Source organism: Odontesthes bonariensis, chromosome 7, assembly GCF_027942865.1.
Source record: "Odontesthes bonariensis isolate fOdoBon6 chromosome 7, fOdoBon6.hap1, whole genome shotgun sequence".
NCBI lineage: Eukaryota > Metazoa > Chordata > Actinopteri > Atheriniformes > Atherinopsidae > Odontesthes > Odontesthes bonariensis.
In genome coordinates, this window is record NC_134512.1 from 31,648,819 (window position 1) to 31,669,899 (window position 21,081).

Genomic DNA, 21,081 nt, shown 5'->3' on the forward strand with positions numbered 1-21,081 from the left:
TACCGCGTTGTCAAGGTAGCGAACGCAGCACTTCCGGTTTTAAATGTTAAAAAAATAAAACCAAAAGGAACACATTGTTTCAAAGGAATTTTGAGGGAATTTTCGGCCTCTGTGTTTTTAAATGTTATAGAAGGTGCATCAAAAATGATTATAAAAAACTTTTTTTCTCCCCAAAGCTTGATTGACCCTCTTTCATTTCTTCTTCTTCTTCTCTATTAATTACTGCACACCCAGTAGTCCCAAGATCATGAAATTAATCAAAGGAACATTAAAGAATTGGATAATATTTAGCTCTTTGGCTCTCCCTACAGTTGAGTCCTGTAAATGTAATCCTGTACAGCCATACACATTTATTTTAATTTTTTTTTTTTTGTTATGTTGAAGAGCCCACAAAGACGCCATCAATAGCCCACAAAAATGGCGACGGACCGTAAAACTAAATGGTCGTGAACTGTGGTACCCCAGCCACAAGTCGCTCTAGGGTAGTTTTAGGCCTAGGAATGTGCATAACAAAGGTTACTTAAAAACGAGTCAGAAGCACATAGATTTAAGGTTCACAATCTTCTCTTGTGTTACTTTAAATCCTCTAAACTGATGATACTGTAAATCATTTAAAAACAGTCCATTTTCTGCTCGCAAGGGTGCAGTCCATAATATCACTTGTTTAGATTATAACAAGAAATCATGAAAATTTGTCTTCAAGTCTTTTTTTTTTAAGTGAAACCTAAAAAAATTAACAATGAACATATATACATTATATTCTGCCTATAGTTTGAATAACGTCATGCCTTCAGTTGATCTTTTATGATTATATTTTCAATGTTAAACACGACACTTCCGGTTTGAGTCTTGTTATTTATAGGTAACTTGACTTCCCTCGCTGCCAAATCATCAAATGAGAGATCTGCGGGGAAACGTCCCCCCCTGTCGCATCATCCACCTGCAGAGGAGACGTTCACCCTGAGAAACAACCCCTGGGTGATGTGTTGTCAGTGTTTTCTGTGGATGTGGGATATCAGGGATACACGGACGGAAAGGAGACAGCAGTTCTGTTCAAGCGTCCTTCTATAGAAAGAGAGGCGTTATTTTAGAGCTGCATTGTGGGTTGTTTCTGCGTTTTGCCTTTATTTTTTTTATGTAAAGTTGATCCATTTAGACCGTTTTTTCCACCCAGGTTGTCTTTCTGCCTGTTTTTGTACAGATTTAGCTGATCACTTCCATCGCATTCGTGCACTTTTGTCTCTGTGGTCATTTTTATTATTTTGCATCTGTTTGGGGTAGTTTTGTGTTCCACTGTGGTCACGTCGTATGCTTTTGTGTAGTTATGTGCACCATGTTTGTTATTTTTTGTGTGTATTGTTCTCATTCTGTGTGTTGGTGAAGTGTGTCTGTCAGTGGTACATTTGCATCTCTTTTGGGTAATTTTGTGTCTTTTTCGCCTGATTTTGCAAATTTTTTGGGTACTTTTCCCCATTTTGATCTTATTGTTTCTCTCTATGCTTCTTTTGTTTTTGTAGTGTTTTTTTACTGTGACCATTTTCTGTCTATTTGTGGTTGTTAGAGATGTTTGTTGTACCTTCAGCCTCCCTGTTTAAGGCCCGTTGACCCATTCAGTGGTGCCTCCATGTGGTGAGTGTTTGGCTGCAGGTGTCCCACTTTTCTCCTCGCTAACTAGAAAACAAGATTATCATGGATGGTTTTTCAAAGTTTATCTGTCATAAGTCTGAACCACCAAACAGCAACTTTTCGATTAAATCATTATTGTATTTAAATTGTTTAAATTATTAAATCTTTCAGGTGTGCAGTTTTTGTAAATTGTGTTGTGACGTGTACATCTATGGTCAACAATTACAATTTTTAATCTAATTAATCACATGATTTCCCTGATTAATCACAATTAATCGCATTTGTACGCAAAATACAAAAATGAATCCAAAAGTAGTGTATAGCTTTTAGCATTTAGTTTTATTTTAAATGTGCTGCCATATGAATGAAAGTGCCATAACATTTGTTGTGCAAACACACTTTTAACATCAGCATCTTTCTGTAGTTTTTATGTAGAAGCCTCGCTCCACTGTCTGTTTCCTTGAATGACTTGCTGCTATCAGTTGTGTGTTTTGCCTTTAAGTGATATTTTAGACTGGAACTACTACGCTGAGAAGACAATTCAACTTGGCAGTGTTTACAGATGACTTTGGTTCTGTCGACTCCGCCGTCTGGAAGAACTTTAAAATGAAAATGGCCGAGTAAAAGTTCTGTACCCTTCTCCATGTTTGGTGGATCCGCCAATTACTTTCTTTTTCGGTTATTACAAAATAAAAGCCTGTGAGCAACATACTTTTACAATAATAAAATAAATAATAAAACAGGTGGTTTGTGGCGTAGTGGGTTGAGCAGACGCCCCGTGTACAAGAGGCTACAGTCCTCGCTGCAGCTGGCCCCGGTTCGAGTCCTGAATCGGACGGCCCTGTGCTGCGTGTTGTTCCCCCTCTCTCTGCCCCCTGCTTCCTGTCTCTCTGAACTTTTCATTAAAGGCACAAAAGCCCCCCAAAAATGTATTTATAAAAAAAATGTAAAAATAAAACATGCGTCAATGTGCGATAAAATATTTAAGGCGTTAAACAATAATAACGAGTTAACTCGCCCCGCCCTAATAAACGTACATAAACAATTATTTATGTCCTCCTTTATATTTCTGGTACTTTTTGTACCTATTTACTACTTTTTTCCTGCTCTGTTCTTGCATTAAAGTGTAATCACACCCTCATGAGTCCACTGCGTCTGTCTGATTCTGTCCATCATCACCTCCACTGCAGTCCTGTTTAAAAATGAATCGGTCAGATCACAGCAACCAGAAACTCTTACTCTGCTCAGGTCATTTGGAGGATGTATCAATATCTGTTAGGATGAACTTTAACAGTTGTTAAAAAAAACGAGACAGAAGAAAATTCAGTTTGAATTCAAATATAGATTAAATTGAAGCTGTTTTTGTAGTAAAAATAACGACGTTCATGAAATCTTTCTATTTCTTTCCCTGCACTAATAGTTCTGGACACCAGGGGGCCCTGCACTCACTGACCCAACAGTCCTAAAGGAGTTCTCACATGTGCTGAACACTTGTTTTCTGCTTTTTCTTCACTCCGCTGTCATCCCAAATCGTCTCAGCTGGGTTTGGTGGAGGCCAGGGCATCTGGTGCAGAGCCGTATCCCAACAAGTTGGTCAAACAGCTCTTACAAAGACTGGAGGTGTGTCTTGGCCCATTCTCCTGTCCAAAAAAGCAAATGATGGAGCTTGTGGGGTGGAAACAGGAGGAACAGCATGTCTCTGCAGGATGTTGTGGAAGCAATGCTGATTCATTCATCTTCTTTGTGGTGTCACAAATGCACATCAACTGCAAAGATAAAAAGCTCATCTTTGGACAAATGAGACCAACAACTGACGGGTGAAACTTAGAAGAAAAAAATCAAACGACAATTTAAAAACAGTGTAGCCAGCGTGTTTCAGTAGTTTACATTTAATCTGAACCCAAACAGGTCCATGTGTAGATGAGCAGCTTACATTAGAGGACTCAGCCAACAGGGGGCGCCTAAATGTAAATTATGTTGGAATCATTTCACAAACATCAAGGTTTACAATCAGAAACAGAAGAAAAACAGACAAAGGCTCCGTCTGAGTATTTATTCCCGTTATTAGTACCATGTAGTTTACAAACTTAAATTCACACATCGCAGCTTCGTGTTTCAGATCTTTCACAGTGAAGAGACGTTTTTAGTAAAAACCAATGTGGGCTTCTCAGTGAAACATGCAGCTGATTCCAGTGAAAGCCGGTTATCTTAATGTTGTTTTGCTTTAAAAACAGTTCATGAGTTTATTTACATACCTTCATATCAATGTCGTACCATGTTGGTGTGGAAATTAGCACAAATAAGCACAAATAAGTCAAGAAAAGCCCTGAACCCTCTGTTACAGGCTGCTAACAGTTATCTGAAGCTTCCCACTCTGTCAGCTGATCAAACAATCAGCAGCTATTGCTGTGATTCTTTGACTTTCCCTGTTTCACATAATGATCAGGAGAACATTTGTTTGAACTGTCATTTTCTCGGTATTGTGCTAAAGGCTAAACGGTTTAATGAGAAAATAAGGAGCAGATTCACCGATGAATGGAAGTAGTTGTTAGTCGGAGCTCCAGTTCTCCACCTGCTCAGCTGAACAGCTTTACAGCAGTGAAAATATTCATCTCGTGTTTCATTCCTTTAAACACAATCTGATAAAAAAAAAACTCAGTTTAACATGTCAAATGTTTTCCAGCCAACTGACTGAATATTTTCTCTAAAAAGCAAACGAAAAGAAGCTTTAAAGCACAGAATAATCCTTCTTTTCGTAAAATCATCCGTTTTAAACTTTTGTTCGTCTTACAGCAAAACGATTTCTATTTTCTGAAACTGAAACCATGACAACGAGACTCAAAATTAACACAAACAAATAAATTCATCTCACTGAGAGGCAGGAAATGATCACCTGTGGCTCATGTGAGAAGCGGCTGTAAACTTCCACTGACGTACGATCAACGCAAACATCCGGCGTGGAAAACTGATTTACGAGTCGTCACCTCATAAGAAGGTCAGTTTTCCCTCCAACATCCCTTTTCTCTTCTTAGCTGTTCTACCCTCCACTGACAGATATCTGCTGATACTGAAACACTAAATTCTCCAGCAGCGGGTGTATAATCTTTGATATCTTTCATGCAAACAGCCAGATGTTGAGACGGAGGCTGAAAGATGCTAAAAATAGCCCGGAGACATAAAGAACCCTGTGGGTTTGTCTCTTTTTACTTTGATTAAAACACAATATATCCTTAACTATAACAATATTGATTAAAGAAGATGAAATGTCGCTACTTTGAAAAACAATCTTTTGTCGTATAAAGTACGAGAAAAACGTGACACATCAGTGTACCAGCTTTTCTAAAATGTGAGAGAAAACTACCGTGCCTTCATGCTTTTTGACATTTTGTTTGATCAATACCTTAAAAGACAAACCGATCAACATATTGACATATAACACTAAAAGAATCTGAACTAACTAATAATAGTAGTTAATCTACTTCCCCCTAAGTCTTAAAATGTAAATCAACATGATCCATAATGATTACAACTCAATAACAACTCAAAACAGGGTCATTTAGTGTACAAGTGTAAGCAATTACTAAGTGATCAATAAAAAATAACTGCTGAACAAACATAAATTAAGAATTGGGGAACTCGAGGGTTCAGATTTCCAGTTTTCTGCCTTCAGTTAACATCTTTAAAGCCTGCCGGGCATCGTCAGCTGTCATTAATTAAAGTGGAACTATGCAACTTTCAGTAATACTGGGTTTGTTTACCATGCAATACACACCCAAAAGCTGTAGGGGGAGCTCCGTAGAAAATAAGGCGACAGTCTAGCCTATTATATATTACTACTCTAGAAGCTAACCGCATTCAATTTAGCCGTCGACAGCTAATGGAGAGAGGTGTGTCTTATCAGGCTCCCTGGCTCGGCTCAGAGCCCTTTAGCAGAGAGTCTCTATTATGAGGAGAGGGAAAACTGGCGGCTATTTCCGGGTGGTACTGCACTCTAGGGGCGCCAACGAAGCAGTGCAGAGCACGCCGAACTCTATGGTGGTACTATGAAATCCACCTTAGATCCAGCCATTGCTTTGGATATAATTTTTTATATTTTTTCATTTTAATTTTCCTAAAGGCAGGATAAATTATCCTTTCAAACGGCACTTGGTTTGATTTTTTAGACTCACTAGATTTGTTTAAAATACACATTTATTGTCAGTATTGCATCCCGAGTGACGTCACGCATGTGGCATCACTTTACGGCATGGTCAGTCCTAGCGCTGAGCTAGCAGAGAGGGGTTAGCTCAAATAGTTACAGATTTCAGCACAGCCCTTTTACATACTCTCTGACTAGCCTCTGGTTTAGCTTTGGTTGTTGTTAGCGGCACCAGGTTAGCACTCTGGCACAGTGGACGAGTGCCGTAAAGCAGCCGGTCGAAATCAGCCGTGCGTTCTTCAGATTCCGTTAGCTAGATGCTAGCGGATACTGACTCGCAAATGCCAGACCTGTACGAAAACAGAAAGCTATAACTCCCAGGTTATTGTACTTTCGATATAAACCCACATCCCTTTGTCAGAAATCACAGTATTATTTTCAGGTTTCAGCCGCTAGCGGGGACATTTTTTGAGTTATTAGCGCCAGCCCTATGGAAAATGGTCATTCTGCACTCGCTCGCCAGCGCCCCCAGAGAAAATCAACTGAACTGCAGCCAAATTTTTTATAATGGGGCGAATAGGAAGTGGAACGGCTGTCTGTAAAAGGGCTGTGCCTTTAGACCTGCCGTGAAGCAGTAGTTCTCGGCTCTCGTGTGTCGCGAGACTTCCAGAGGTAAACAAAGCACGCGGCGCCACAGGCAAAGTTGCAAGCGCTGTTTCGGGCTAGGGCCACCAGATGGAGATGGAAATGTCACCGTTTTCATCAGAACGGGTCAGCCAAGCAATCTGATGATTGCCAAGCAATTTTATGACCATGAAAAAGTTGCATAGTGCCGCTTTAATATTTTCACCCACTTCAGAGGCGACTTTGATCAGGAAACGGCAGCAAAAGCCACTTAAATGGAGGCAGAATTCTCTCTTGAGTGCTGAGGCTCATGTCATCGAGCCTGAGCTGAAAGACTTCCCAGCTGCGGCTGTGCAAACATGTAACGCTGCTTCTTCGTTGAATCATTCGGCTCCACTCTTCTCTGTATTTTAGAAGCTCGTCGTCACAGTGACAGACAGAAAGGAGTCCGGCATCTTTGTCTGAGCGATCGTAACGATCGAGCGCGTGCAACAGATCTCAGAGGAGTGAGCAGTCACCAGTCTGCAGCGTTTTCACATCACTGTTTGGTAAAAAAAAGTCGGAGTTCCAAGTGAGCTGGAACCTTGGCGGAGGTAGCACGAAGAAAACGAAAGAAAAGAAAACTTATATCAAGCTAAAAGAGTCAAGTTGAGCCACACCAAGAAAGAAATAAAGGGCCATGAAACTGGGAAGAAACACAAAACAACAACCCCTTTCTGCAGTGTGTGTGTGCTGACCTCTAATGTCTCAGGAAAGTTTTTCATTAACCAAAAAGACTAACTTAGAAACTTATCTACATGCGCTTCTATTGTTCACCGACGAAGGCTCCTTCAGATTTTACTTTCCATTCAGTTATGGGACTTGTGATCTTTAAATCTGACTCACTTTTCATTCTCCACCTCCACGCACAGATGTGAGGAAACACAAAGTTGTTTCACAAAAGAGCCAAAAAAAAGTGAGATTTAGTTGCAGCTTTCCAAAATAAAATCAATCCCTTCATCCACATTAGTGATTTAACATCCTTGCTCCGTCCACTCGACCCTTCTGCTCTCGTCTTAGTTCCTCCCAAACATCTGGATCTGATTATTTCTGTCAGATGATTGTTGAAGGCGTTTCTGCCAACATATTCATTCATTCCTTCATCATTTCACAGTGTGGGATCGAGGTGTCTCACTGTTCTCACTTTTACCTCTCTCTCCCAGGAGAGACAAACATCCTGCAGGTCCAGTCAGACTTTCAAACCTGCATATCTCCAGAAAAAAAGAGAAATTATCTAAATTTGACTCAACTCCTGTGTTTGTGGGGTTTTTTTTAAAGCTGAGGGATGCTTACTTTTTGCTCATTTACTCTGAATCTCTGCAGTGGAGGTGGAAACTGCAAACTGAAACTGCATTAATACAGAATGTACCATGAGGAAATAAATCTGAACTATATGTAGAAGAAGTTTGGGTATTTCTTTTGCTCATTGGCTCTCCTCACACCACCTAACACCACTGTCATGAAAGCACATCTCCATGTGAGGCCTGCACATACACAGCCCACAAAGACGCCATCAGGAGGCCACAAAAATGTCAAGCAGCTGCCAGGCTGAAAGGTGTAGAGGAAACCAAAGTTGGGAACCGCACTATCTGAGCCCCCAGGCACCGCAGGGTAGTCTCAGGCCCGAGAAGAGAGCACAACAAAGGAAAGTCCAGAATGGGTCGAAAGCACATGGTTTTAAGGTCAACAAACTTCTCTGGTGTTCCTTTAAAGTTTAGTTTAACTGAAAGCACCATTTTGAACCACACTGAACCTAAAATTTTTCCTTTTTAAGATCAACGTGAGTATCATAACTCATATTTGAAGTGGTTAACTGTAGAATGAACACGTGGGGAGCCCAAAACAGCTCCAGCAGAAAGGGGGTTAGCTTATTTTGTGGCTAATGATGTGACTTTGCTTAATGGCCATCCCAAAAATAAATCCCACACCCTATTTATCCCTCTTAAAAATGTAAAAACCTGTAAACTTTTTAGTCTGCAGCTGGATTAATTGATTGATTTAAAAAATAACTACACCTGATCATAAAATCACATAAAAGTGCTCTGAAGACTGCCTTCTGTCATCACTAGTGGTGTAATTTCTACAGGAAACAGGTTAAATATTAGTAAATCTGCTGATATGCATCAGATCCTCCGCTTTTTACAAACTGTACTGTCCCACAAATACTACGAAACCCTCCCGTCTCATTTGAATCTTGATGCTTTTAACACTCAACATGGTGCCGGTGTTCGCTCTGTTCATGGAGCAGTGATACAGAAGGCAGTTTTGTGTAGTCTCTTGGTGAAAAGTCGGCCTTCATCTTTTAACTATTACTTGCATGCTGTGACTTTGCTGGCAGCCAGCTGAACTGATACGGCTCCTGTGGCACCAGCAGATCTAAGCCCAGTTTCTTCTGCTCTTTGTCACCGTTTACCGTCCTGTAGCCCAGCAGCGACATGGCTCCTTTACATAAATCCTGGATGCGTCGGACCTTGCCGTGAGGCAACGAGGTGCGCCACGCCTGAGAGACGTCCTCGGCGTTTCGAGAGGTGATCTCAAAAGCTTCTTTTGCGGAGCCTTTGCCCTTTCCGTGGGTCAGCGTGTAGATCCATTCCTGCAGCTGTGTCGTCATCTTTAAATCTACAAACTCATAAATGGCACTTATCTCCTTTAGCGGGTTGCGTGCCACATCCTCGTAGCGAACCATTTTGTAGCGACCTTTCAGAAAGGGAGGAGCCTTAAGCAGGGCCCTCTCATTGATGCGCACGTGGCTTCGGCAGATCTCCTGCATGACTTGATACTGCATCTCAGCCGCTGGGATGTTTCTCTGCTCCAAGACAATCATGTTATCTCTCTCTAAGGATTTGGCCGACTCCTCTCTGGACCGCATCACGGCCCGTGGGTCTCGGACCAGATGGACGATACGGAGATCCAGGTTTGGGTCCTGCAAAAGGGGGTAAAGAGATTCCAGCTCAAAAAATCGTACCTCTTTCAGCACCACGTGGCTGTACGTGGCGCAGGCCTCCTCCACCGTCTGCAGGCCCTGAGCGTCACATGTCCGGGAACACTGAGTGTGGTTGCTGAGCTTGTCGCGCGGCGCGTGAGGACACACGGGCGGCGAGCACAGCGCTCGACTTTGACTCCACATGAACAGCGAGGACACGGTGTGGTGCTCCGGCAGGTAGGCGTCCATCACTGAGAAGTCGCACTGAAATAAGCTGCGCATCACATCCCTCACCGCCATCCGCAGGACTCGTGCTCCAGATTTCTCCACATTGCTCCACACATGCCAAGCCGGTTCCATCAGATAGAAAACAGATGGGTGCTGACTGAAAACCTGACCGAGGAAAGAGGACCCCGACCGCCACGAAGACAGCAGGAGAACGTGGACTTTGCTGTCAGTGGCGGGGGGGTCGCAGGGGCTGAGCTGCACATACCAGCTGCGGAACAGCACCACCGCTGCCCCCTGCAGAATCACCAGCAAAATCAAGGTGTTGAAGTTCACTCTGCAGTGGGGGCTCATGGCTGTGGATCACTGCCTGCGTCTGATGCCGGGGTGTAAATCTTCTTTCTCCTTCTTTATGGAGAAGAGCAACGTCTCTGCTGCTGCAAAAAAAAAAGAAATACAGAGAAAAAGAGGAAAGAAATGTCAATTTTACACCAGTTTGCATGTTAAAACACCTTTTAGGACTAGCTTGGTAAATCTGTGTGACAGTTAAATGAGGGCTAATCACACCTGGTGGTTGCTGGTTGCCAATAAGCAAAAAAAAAACACCTGAGTAATGCTGACCAGGAACAAAGAGTCATTGCTGAACCATCTACCTTGGTTTCCACATCAGGAAGTTATGAATCACGTATTTCCCTGTGTTCTTGTCCATGGGAATGTTGTTAAAGGGATAGTTCGCCTCTTTTGACATGAAGCTGTATGACATTCCATACTAGCAACATCATTTATGAACATGTTCTTACCCCCTGCTGCGTCCTGTGAACCGAGTTCCAGCTGAGTTTTGATGTTGACGAAAGTAGTCGGGCTAGTTGGCTGGGGTTTGTGGGAGTGGATTTAAGCCGCCTTATTTTGTTAATTCTTCCCTTTTGGTTCCTGGCTGGGTTCGGGAGAACAGCAATGTGCTTTGGGTTTGTTTGGTTTATCCTTTTGTTATGTTTCACACCATACAACACTTTCGCAGCACATTCATGCTCCATAACACCGCTACACTACTGATGACTGATTGCCACATCCCATTGTTTTACTTTTGTTGAATTCTCAGCTTAAGTTTGAATTGTTTAAATAAATTGGATTTCCTTATAATTCACAAACTGTGTGCTTCCTCCTTTTTGATACGGCTTTTGAGCCAGGTCGTGTCAGCTAGTATGAGATGTCATACAGCTTCATGTCAAGAGGCGAACTATCCCTTTAATGGGGCTGGAACCTGCATCATTGAGTGCATGTCGCATGATCAATGTAAGATAATCAGGTCGCCGATGGTATGTCACTTGTGGTTCACTGTTCTATCCAGATTCCTTCAACTGCACTCTAACCGAATCCAAAGAAGTTGTTGGTGATATTCCGCTGACAGAAACCAGTTCTTCCTCAGGCTGTTACAAACAGATCGCTCTTGGCTGGTGATCAGACTGTCACACGAGAATGCAAATGTAATGCCAATGAAATCGTTTCAGGCCAGACGCATCCTGCCTGTAACTCGCTTGATTTTATTTCTAACTTTAATGACTGCGTCACCTGAGCAAATGTGTTTGAAGTCAAACATTGTTCAACTACTTTTGTTGTCCTTTTCATTGGGCTGCAACAGACAAAGAACAGTGAACTACAGGGTCAGGGTTCATACAAATAAAGTTAAACGGTTAAGCGTCTTTAAAATGTCACTAAAATCAAAATGGGACGACAGAAGCTTAAAAGGTGGGAAGAAATGTAAGTTTGCAGCCATCAGTAATCTAATCTTCACGCTTGCCTCGATGTTCTTCAATATTTAGAGTTCGCTGATCGTGCCAGAGCAGAAAGTTTCAGGAAAAACAAAAAAGGAAGATAGTTGTTCAAAGTAGGAGGCCAAGGTGGCTGCAAACTGAGCTCATCCATGGAAACGTAACATCACGTGTTGTGCTTATTGAACGAGTCCTGACACGATCTCCTTACCTCCAGACAAACACTGGATCCCTCTCCTCCCCGTCAGTTTGTCTCTCTGCTGCACATTCACACTCAGAATCCTGTTTCTTTGGATCTACGTCACACTATTATTAACACAACATTTATATTACAAACCTTAAGCTGGATTGACGTCTTCAGCAAAGAATGGCTCACTGGGGCAAACCCTTGTTAATCCTGTACAATCTACAGATCAATGGGTTTCTGTCAGAAATGTCAAACAACACGGATAAAGATCTTACGTGTTTTATTTCTGCCTCATCACATCGTCACACGTAGGCAAACCAGACTGTTGCTCAACACTGTTTCATCACATCTCTTTGAGATTTGAGCTTAAATTAAGGTTCACACCCACTTCTGACAGGGTTTAGAAACATCTTTTTTGGGTGAAAAGGCGATTTTCAAGTGTCCAACTGGGGCTTCAAATACTGACCGACAAGTTTACTCGGGGCGTGTGTGAATTAGGGGTGTAAGACAATATCGATACACTTAAATATCGCGATATTTTATTTGGCGATACCGAATCGATATTCAACAGCACTGTATCGATTTTTTTATTAACAATTAACATGCAAATATTCACGGTGTTTGTTCATTTTTGTGTTGCGATTAAACCTCCAGCAGCAAGTTGGCCGCAGTCATTATGTCCTCCGCGCCAAAGGAGCAATGAAATCCCGCGAGAACAGTTCTCACAAAAACATATAACAGTTCACCGGCGATGGCTGAGGATGAGAAGCTCCAGCCAGCTCCAGCAGCTTTTAAAGCTGATGTTTGGGCATATTTTAGTTTCAAAACAAAGGAACCACCATGCCGCTCTCCCGAAGTTGTACAGAGAAGTCAAAGCGACGGTGCTGGACTCGCTCAGCTCAGCGCAGAGTCGCTTTGACATGCGACGCTTGGACTTCAAGGGCCACTGAATCGTATGTAACTCTTACAGCACATCACAGAGATGACCAGTGGAACCTCAAGTCCCATGTACTGCAAACCCGAGCCATGAGTGACAGAAACTCAATATATCGTTGTTCCTACAGTATCGCAATATATCGTATCGTTGCCCCTGTATCGTGTCTACAGATTCTTGCCAATACACACCCAAAGTGTGAATGGTGCATTATTGCTGTCAAACTAAGCTGCTTTATCAGCTGCATAATCTACAGAAACGTTGACCTAAATGGTGACGAACATTGGTGGACGTGTGCGCAGCACTGCTACAACAGTGGAAACATTTTGAGATGCAAACATTTCAGCACGTCTTTCATGGTTGTCTACTGGCAATCCATTTTTGTCCTCTTTTCTTTCGACGAGGGGTTGCCTGCGCCACCAGTGATGCAGTTTTCAGCATCGTGAGTGGAGTACACTATTCAGACACTTCAGCAAAAGGCGCAAAGTTCCATTCGAGCACGGGTTTTATAAGGAAACATTGACAGCTAAAAGAGAAGTGGTCAAATTCATGCGGGGAATATAAAGCGCATGAGCTCACTCAAAGACAACATCAGGCCTAATGTGGACTTAGTTCCTCATGCACAAGAGTAACAGTCCTATTACCCTTAGAAGCGTTGCATGAGCCAACTGCCACTTGGTTCCAGTAAATCAGTAAATAATCACAGGCCCACCATGTGATTGATCTACCAGAGCAGCCAACGCACAACCATTACATACAATTGTCGTTATTTATTGCACCCACAGCTAAATAAAGAAAGTGTTTTTATACACAGATCAGAAAGCAGTGTTCCGCTAGAAAAACAGGAAACTCATCCTTGTATTCAGATAGTTGTTACTTTGCCACCTACATAAACATTTCTACAGACCAGTCACACCCCCTCTTACGACAACAGTCATCCCTTTAACATAAAAAAAACCCAGCAAGAAAGAGCAGGGCGAAGAGCCTGAGATGCATCCAGCCTCCAAACCCCAAAATATAAATCTGATGAGATCTGATGGAATCTCTGGGAAGCCAGCCCAAACCACAAAGCAAAGACCCCTCCTCAAAGCACAAGGGACTCAAGGGACCTATTGCTAAAGTCCTATTACGATTTACATGTGACTTTATCAGGCTTAAACTGATTTAAAAACATGTTTATATGCTTGAAGTGCACATATTCTGACCCAACATTCTTACTTTATTAATACTAGTTTGTGTGGAGGAATGGGTGTAAGCTTGGTTTTTGTGCACACATGATTTATGCATCTGACCCCTAAAGCCCGGGAAAATTTCTAGATTGATGCAGACATGAGCAATTCTGCATCGATGCAGAGACGGAACATAATGACAAAATCGTGCTATTTACTATACTGTAAGAAGCTGCCAATTCTGAAGGGAGGGAAACAGGGAACATCCAAAGAAGAGCTTTATAATGTCCTTTAAGAACTTTATCACATTTATTCCTCAGAAATGACTTGTGTGTAGGGATGGGAATCGAAAACCGGTTCTTGTTGAGAACCGGTTCCCAGTGTTTCAATTCCTTGGAATCATTTGGCTATTTTGCAAACGATTCCCTTATCGATTCCAGTGGGCGCGAATGACGTCACCACGCAGTCCGGCAATCTGGCGAATCCAGTGCAGCCAGCAGTCAACAGTAAACATGGCGCCAAAGCGGTACAAACGCTCGAAAGTTTGGTTACACATCCCTAAAAAAGACGACAACAGGGCAACTTGCAAAGTGAATATTTCACCAAAGGGAGGAAATACTACCAACACGCAGTAACTATGAATGAATGTCGCGTTTTCAATCCGCTCCGGACTAACGTTGGTGAATCTGAAGCCAGCAACGTTAGCAACGTTAGCATGTCCTTGGCTAACACTGCAGGTAACTAACTAACTAACAAACACTGCCTATCATGTTACCACCATTTGCCTCATTGTAAAACCTGCTGTTAGTAACGGTTAAGGTTAAATGAATGCCTTCTCAGGCATTACATTTAGATGAAATCATGAGAGACAGAGCCTGACTGGCTCAGAGCCAGAGGCTGGTGGTACCACCCCCAGTTCACCTCTACCTCCAGCTTCTCCTTTCACCAGAGCAGGGAAGAGTTAAATTACCCAGGCCAGGATAGACCAACGTGGACCTCACCGTTGTTGGGTTTGTGAGGTCATGACTCATGTTACTTCTAAACTAAACAAAGTTGATGCTAATCCACCGGTTTGTTGTCCTTTTTCTCCAAATGAGAATCGATAAGGGAACCGACAAAGAACCGAATCGTTAAGCAGAATCGAAAATGGTATTGGAATCATAAAAATCTTATCAATTCCCATCCCTACTTGTGTGCAACTTCTTTTTACTTGAGACTTGATCAGATTACTTACAGTAGAACAAACTATTTACTGACTTGCTTTGGTGAAAGTGGAACAATGAACAAGACTGTCACTTTCTTTATTCAGAGGACTCACATTACCTCCCCGTCCTGCTCTGAAAGTTTACTAGAAGTCAAGTCGCAGAGTGTCTAACTGAGGCAGCTGCTGCGCTCTCAGGGTTTCCAACAGTTCTTTTATCGGACATCTGCAAAGACAGCAGTCTCGCAGCCATGAATTTTCAAGCTTTAAACCCAGAAAGCTTCACTTCTGGTCACATTGAGAAAGTGAATTAAAGACATTAGTGATGCAGAGTTCAGGAATGTCGTCTGAGATCATGTGAAAAGCCACAAGGTAAAAAAAACCGGTACTGTGTGGTGTACATAGAAGATACAATAGTTAAATTTATACTCGAGGTGTATAAAGTTTACTGTGGTCGACTTAGACTCATGAAACACTTATTAAAGCTGCAGTCTGCAACTCTTTTTCAAGCATAATGCCTGGAACTGTCCGGGGATTCTGAAAGTAGTACATTAAATACCCCAATACAAAAAAAAAAAAAAGAGTTCTCTAGGTCCCCTATATGTCCCGCTAGGTCCCTCCAAAGCCAGCAGGTTTGTTTACAAAATTGCAGACCGGACCGGTAAAAGGTAACCAATCAGGTTACGAGCTGGGCTCTGTTGCCTGTCAATCACCGATTGTGCACGCGCGATACAAGGTAGGCTCGTCCCCACGCTTATTTATCCAGACTATTGAACTTCATTACGGGCTTGTCTACTTACTGTGTCTTCCATGATCGCAAATGACAGGTGAGTTGATGAATGAGGAGTCGTGTACGCGCATCTGGCGTGCACGTCTACGTGCACGAGTTCTCATGTGTTTTGAAGGGGCGGGACAGGAAGTTGAATAACTTTTTATTTTTCGGTTAAAAAATAAGCATTTCTTGCATTTTGCGACTACGGAGGTCACCGTTTTCAACTTCAAGCGTTCTGATAGATCATGTAAACTCTTAAAATGCCAAAAATTAGGACTTTACGTATGACAACAACAAATCCTGCAGACTGCAGCTTTAAAGGTTATTATTCACATCAGCCTGATACCCGACAGTCAATTCTTTTAAGGTCCAACTGAGAAAAATCCATAAATCCATGATGCCTTAAACCAGAGAATTAAATGTGGAGGATCCAGTCCAGACAAGACAAAATCAACACGATGTAAACAACAATGAGAGTAAACAGGGTGTAAAAATTGAAGAATACAAAAATAAACTACACAGAAACTAACTAAACTGATTTAGTAAAAAACTTTGCTCCGGTTATGATCTCTGTCGCTTTTGCCCTTCAGTCATGTCAGGTTGTGGGTGAACATATATTATGTTTGCAAGTGCAACAAGAAACACCATCATTACTTGTCTTGCACGGATGGCGAAGCTTCCACATTAAACAAACAGGGCAAAAGATAATGAAGGAATGTTTTCCTCTCGAAAACTCAAGGTCTCTGCTTCACGTCTCAAAAGAGAAGCCCTATTATCCCCTTTTTCCACCCACAGAGTTACCCTGACAAGCATTTTTATTTACTATCCATGAACTCCCTTTTAGTTCCTGACTAATAATAATATAATCCGGGTGTGCATTACGTCATATTAGCTTTTATTTGTACTTTATTCAATGTCATTTAGTTTTAAGAGGGAAAATTGGAAGCTGAAACTATTGAATGTGTTCCTGATTTAAATCTCATCTGTTATTTATGTTTTTTGTCTCTGAACTTTAATCATTTTATTTCCTATATTAAAGGGAAATGTGGAAAGCTTAATCAACATCTTAAAGGAAGATTATGAGGTCTAAATATGCAGTTGAGAGTCATTTTATTTGACCAATTTATTTGGTTTTTATTAGTTGTGTTTTATTGATAATTAATCAACTATTTACAACTCACCAATATTCCTCGATGGAAATGAATTGTGTGGAAAATATTAGCAGGAACATCATCAGTAGTGCAGTGGCTGAACATCTTAATCAGGCCACAGAATCTGTAGGGTCACAGAATTCAGTGAAACACGAGTTTCGGGTACCCGTCCTGGCTCCACACACCCAGGCTCACTGGGGTGTTACTTACCCTCCTTTGCCCGCCTGGAGGGTCACATATTGTTATCAATAACATCCAAGTTTGGCTTAACTCCCTTTTTTGGAGTAATCTTGAATTTTCAGACGCATTAATTCAAGTAAAACAGCGTGTACCCACATTAAATAGTCCGTATGCGAAAAGTTTAACGGGAAAAGAAAAAACGGTTCCAACGGAAATTAGTTGGACTGTTGGAGTTTATTAATCTGATTTTCGCTTATTTTGTGAGGAAATTAACAGATTCAATGAATAAAAATGTCGTACCTGAACTTTTTTTATCGGTCGCGCTGCTTTCCAAGGAAGCCAGTCCGCAGTAGTGCGTCCCTTCACCCCGCGGGGAACCCTTCTCCTGTCCGCTGTCTGCGGCCACCAGTGGCTCCAGTGACTCCGCGTCCACAGCCCGCTGGTGCACAAAGTGGAGTTTGAGACGTGGCCAGGGTCTCTCCTGCGCGTGGATGACGAGCAGGACGAGCTGGGCGGAGGCTGCTGGGTTGGTGTTGAGAAGCAGACGGAGCCTGTTGGCAGTGGAGCATCAATAAGAGCACAGAGAGGTACTGCTGGAAAATGATCATCCCGCACATTTAAAAAAGCACCCGCTGAGTCATGTTGAACAGAGCGGCTATACAAAACGGTTACCTAGGCGTCCTTAAAGCTACCCAACCTGTCCATACTCCCTTATTCCTGTGTGACATAAACTGTGTCTACAGCTTTGCATCTTTTACATGTTTTTAAAACATTGCATTTGAACGTGAACACTGAGTCTGTGTTATGTTATTTCATTATGCTTTTTGAGAAAATACTTATTTATTCCTATTTGCTTCAGCCTTTTCTGCTTTAACATGCATTTTGATAGTATTTTTTTACTATTTCAGTACTTGTCACATGCACTACAATACCAGGGCAAATCTATTTCTAATCACTGTTATGATCCAACATGAAGATGCTGTGTAGAAGCTTTTTCTTTGACTAATCTGATTCAGTCTTTTTTCTTGCATCATGCGATACACTGATCAACCATCAGTAGAACAGATAAACATCCTGATACAAACTAAAACCAGTAAAAAGTCTCTTTGCTGCCCGTCTCTTTCATCAGCAATTCCAAAATCCTTTTATTAGTTCTTAAAAGTCTCAATGGTCTTAATTTCGCCGACTTATTTATCAGAGTTGTTCTTCTTCTATCAGCTATATGGGACCAATAACTTAAGGTGAGGTTCTCCCATCTGTGAAAAGGCCTTCCTGAAGACCTGAAGAAAGAGTGGGGAGAGTGGAGATTTTTCAACTCAAGACCCACATTTTTTGATTATCTTTTAATGACACACAGCCTCAGACAGTGTTGACCAATTTTGAGAGCAATACGATCGAATCTGTAGAGGGAGCCTGTTAAATCGTAATGTATCCAAATGGCTAAAATGGCCGCGTCCCTCTTTGGTTTAGCCCAAGCTCACTTTATTGATCCCACAGTGGGGAAAGTTCACTGTTACGGTAGCTCAAAGAGACAGGGGTATCAGAGCAGTTTAGAATTTTAAATTATATATATTCAATATACAACAAAAGATGCAATACAAAAATTATGCAAAAGGTGACATTTTGTAGGTCTTGACATCAGTGTAGGAAATGTCATACTTGTAAATAAAACAAATAGTAGGAGCCATTAAGACCTTTTAGAGCTTCTAAAACCTTTAAAACGTGACAACTTCCCCCACTCTTGTTTATTATTTCAAATGTGTTTGGGTGAAGTGGAAGGGCACGAGACTGACCACGTGATTCATCCACACTGAATCAAAGGATACATCTGGATCCTGCATGAACCAGACTCATATCCTCTCCTCCTGAAGCAAAGTGCTCTCAGTCGGTCACCAGTAAAGGCCGGATGGAGATGGGGGAGTGGAGGATCTTTTCCCCCGGGCTTTGATGTGGAACCGGTTTGAAATGGTCACAGTAACGTGTAAAAGGAGATAACAATGCTCTGTAATGCAAACAGCTGTTGTCAGGTATATGGCTGCTTTGGCTTTTTTTCCTCCCTCAGGGGTAATGTATCTCAACAGCTGTTGGCCATACGATTACCATACCATTCATGAAGTTTTATAGGGACACAATGTGGATGTGTAAACAGGATCATTTACATAGACTTTGGGTATTCACTGACTTTTCCTCCTGTGGCATTAGCAGGTCAGAGTGTTACATTTCCTGTGAGAGATCTCAATATCTACCACTTTCATTTGTTTATTAAAACTTCGGGGCAAAAGTAACCATAGTAACAACTATAAAATACACCATAAAAAAGAAATCAGTTAAATTATACAAAATTAATACAGTTAAATGTATTATATATTAATATATTTATACAAAAACGGATCTTTTAAATCAATAAATATTTCTTTAGATTCAGTGACTTCCACCGTTCATATATCTGATGTCCATCCCAAAACTAGCTGCAGAACTTGACTAATTAATTCAATTAAATTCATTTTTATTTATATAGCGCCAAATACAACAAATGCCATCTCAAGGCACTTAAATAATAAAGTCCAATTCAAGCCAATTGGAATTCAATTCATTGTAATCATAATTATTTATGAAATAATCCAGTTCATTCATATAGAGCCAATTCAAAAACAATTTCCTAGCTAAGGAAACCAACAGATTGCACCGAAACTTGTCTTCAGTCCAATCTCCCGTCCTGAGATTACCATGTTTTGTTTTGTTTTTTACACTTGGTGCTAAATCATTATTCTGTGTGTATTCTGGATTGTTATTTATGAGCACGTTTTCCAGCTCTAAACTATATAAGCTTCAAGGCTGAAGGTTATGACTTATTAATTAATTCTTTACTTTTATAACACAATATGGATTGGATACAATGGGCTGATTTCACACTGAAATCTCTACTCCAAAGATTCATGTTAAAGACGTGACCAGAAACTCATCATCTGGTTCCAACACATTCAAAGGCTGCAGCCTACTCAGAAAGTCCAGATACTCTTTTTATTTCTGGATAGCTGAAAGGAGAGTCGCTCATTCTGCTGCAGATGTATAAGTCTGTGCTGGATCACTAATGGGCACCAGGCACCGCTTCAGGTCAGGTGCCAGCAGTAAGGCTGACGGGTTTAACAAAAATACTCCGGCTGAAGCTGGACTGAACACCCAAACCAGCTGCCAGTTTTTTGGGAGAGGCACAGGAACAAGTCAGCAGTATCCAACAAACCCTTGTATTTTAAGCAGGGCAATGTTTCATCACATGCATGCAAGCGCTTCCAGCAAAGGCCCCAAAGAGAACTAAGGAGGCTTGGGTTGCTGCTTCAGTGAGGGTTGATCAGGAACAGATGGAAGGCTCATGGACATTATTTAAATGAGGGCTGCATTGTTCGTCTAGTATTCTGAAAAGGACAAAAATGTCATTTTGGGGGGGAATATAGCTAATAAACAGATGGACAGACGGATAAACGAGAAAGCAGTTATGAGAAGGAAGGAAATGTGTGTTAGAATCATAGATATGGGTTGTCTGCAAAGGACTGAAGCACGTTTTGAGGACAGTTTTAGTTGCTGTGGCTCAGTGGGTGTAACTCTTGTGTAACTATCTTAACTGGTTGGCCTGCATGGTTGAAATGAGCTGAGACTCAGACACAAATACCCAAAAACAAACCGGCATTCACACACTGCCAAACATCTCCTGGGACAGTGAGTCAGTGGGAGGAAGAGAAGCGAACAACATGCTTCCAAAGGAAAGCAGACTTTTGTCCCACAACATAATTCTTTCAATAAGTAAAATAAAGCAGACTGTAACAGATGTGGGTATGTTACAGGTTTGTATTAAGGTGCTTATGTGTACCCTGACTTCAGAGACTCAATAATATCAGTTGATGTCATGCAGTACAATAACATCTTAACAAGACTTAAAGGGATAGTTTGCCTCTTTTGACATGAAGCTATATGACAACATCATTTATTAACATTTTCTTACCCCCCGCTGCGTCCTGTGAGACGAGTTCCGGCCGAGTTTTGGCGTTGACGAAGGTAGTCCGGCTAGTTGGCTGGGGTCCCGAAAATAAAGCGTTTTGCTTCTCAAAACAATATGCGTTCAAAAGAGTAATACATTTGTATCACAAA

At 41.6% G+C, this 21,081-nt stretch overlaps 1 protein-coding gene across 1 annotated transcript; it reads right to left on the reverse strand.

Moving 5' to 3' along the window:
• Nucleotides 1-3,481: 3,481 nt before the first annotated feature.
• chst6 (carbohydrate sulfotransferase 6) lies at nt 3,482-21,070 on the reverse strand. The gene is made up of 3 exons (XM_075470552.1): nt 20,936-21,070; nt 17,239-17,489; nt 3,482-10,012 (listed from the first exon to the last, which is right to left on the reverse strand). The coding sequence occupies exon 3, from the start codon at nt 9,927-9,929 to the stop codon at nt 8,730-8,732; it is 1,200 nt and encodes a 399-aa protein (XP_075326667.1). The 5' UTR covers nt 9,930-10,012; nt 17,239-17,489; nt 20,936-21,070; the 3' UTR covers nt 3,482-8,729.
• Between the last annotated feature and the right edge of the window lie 11 nt (nt 21,071-21,081).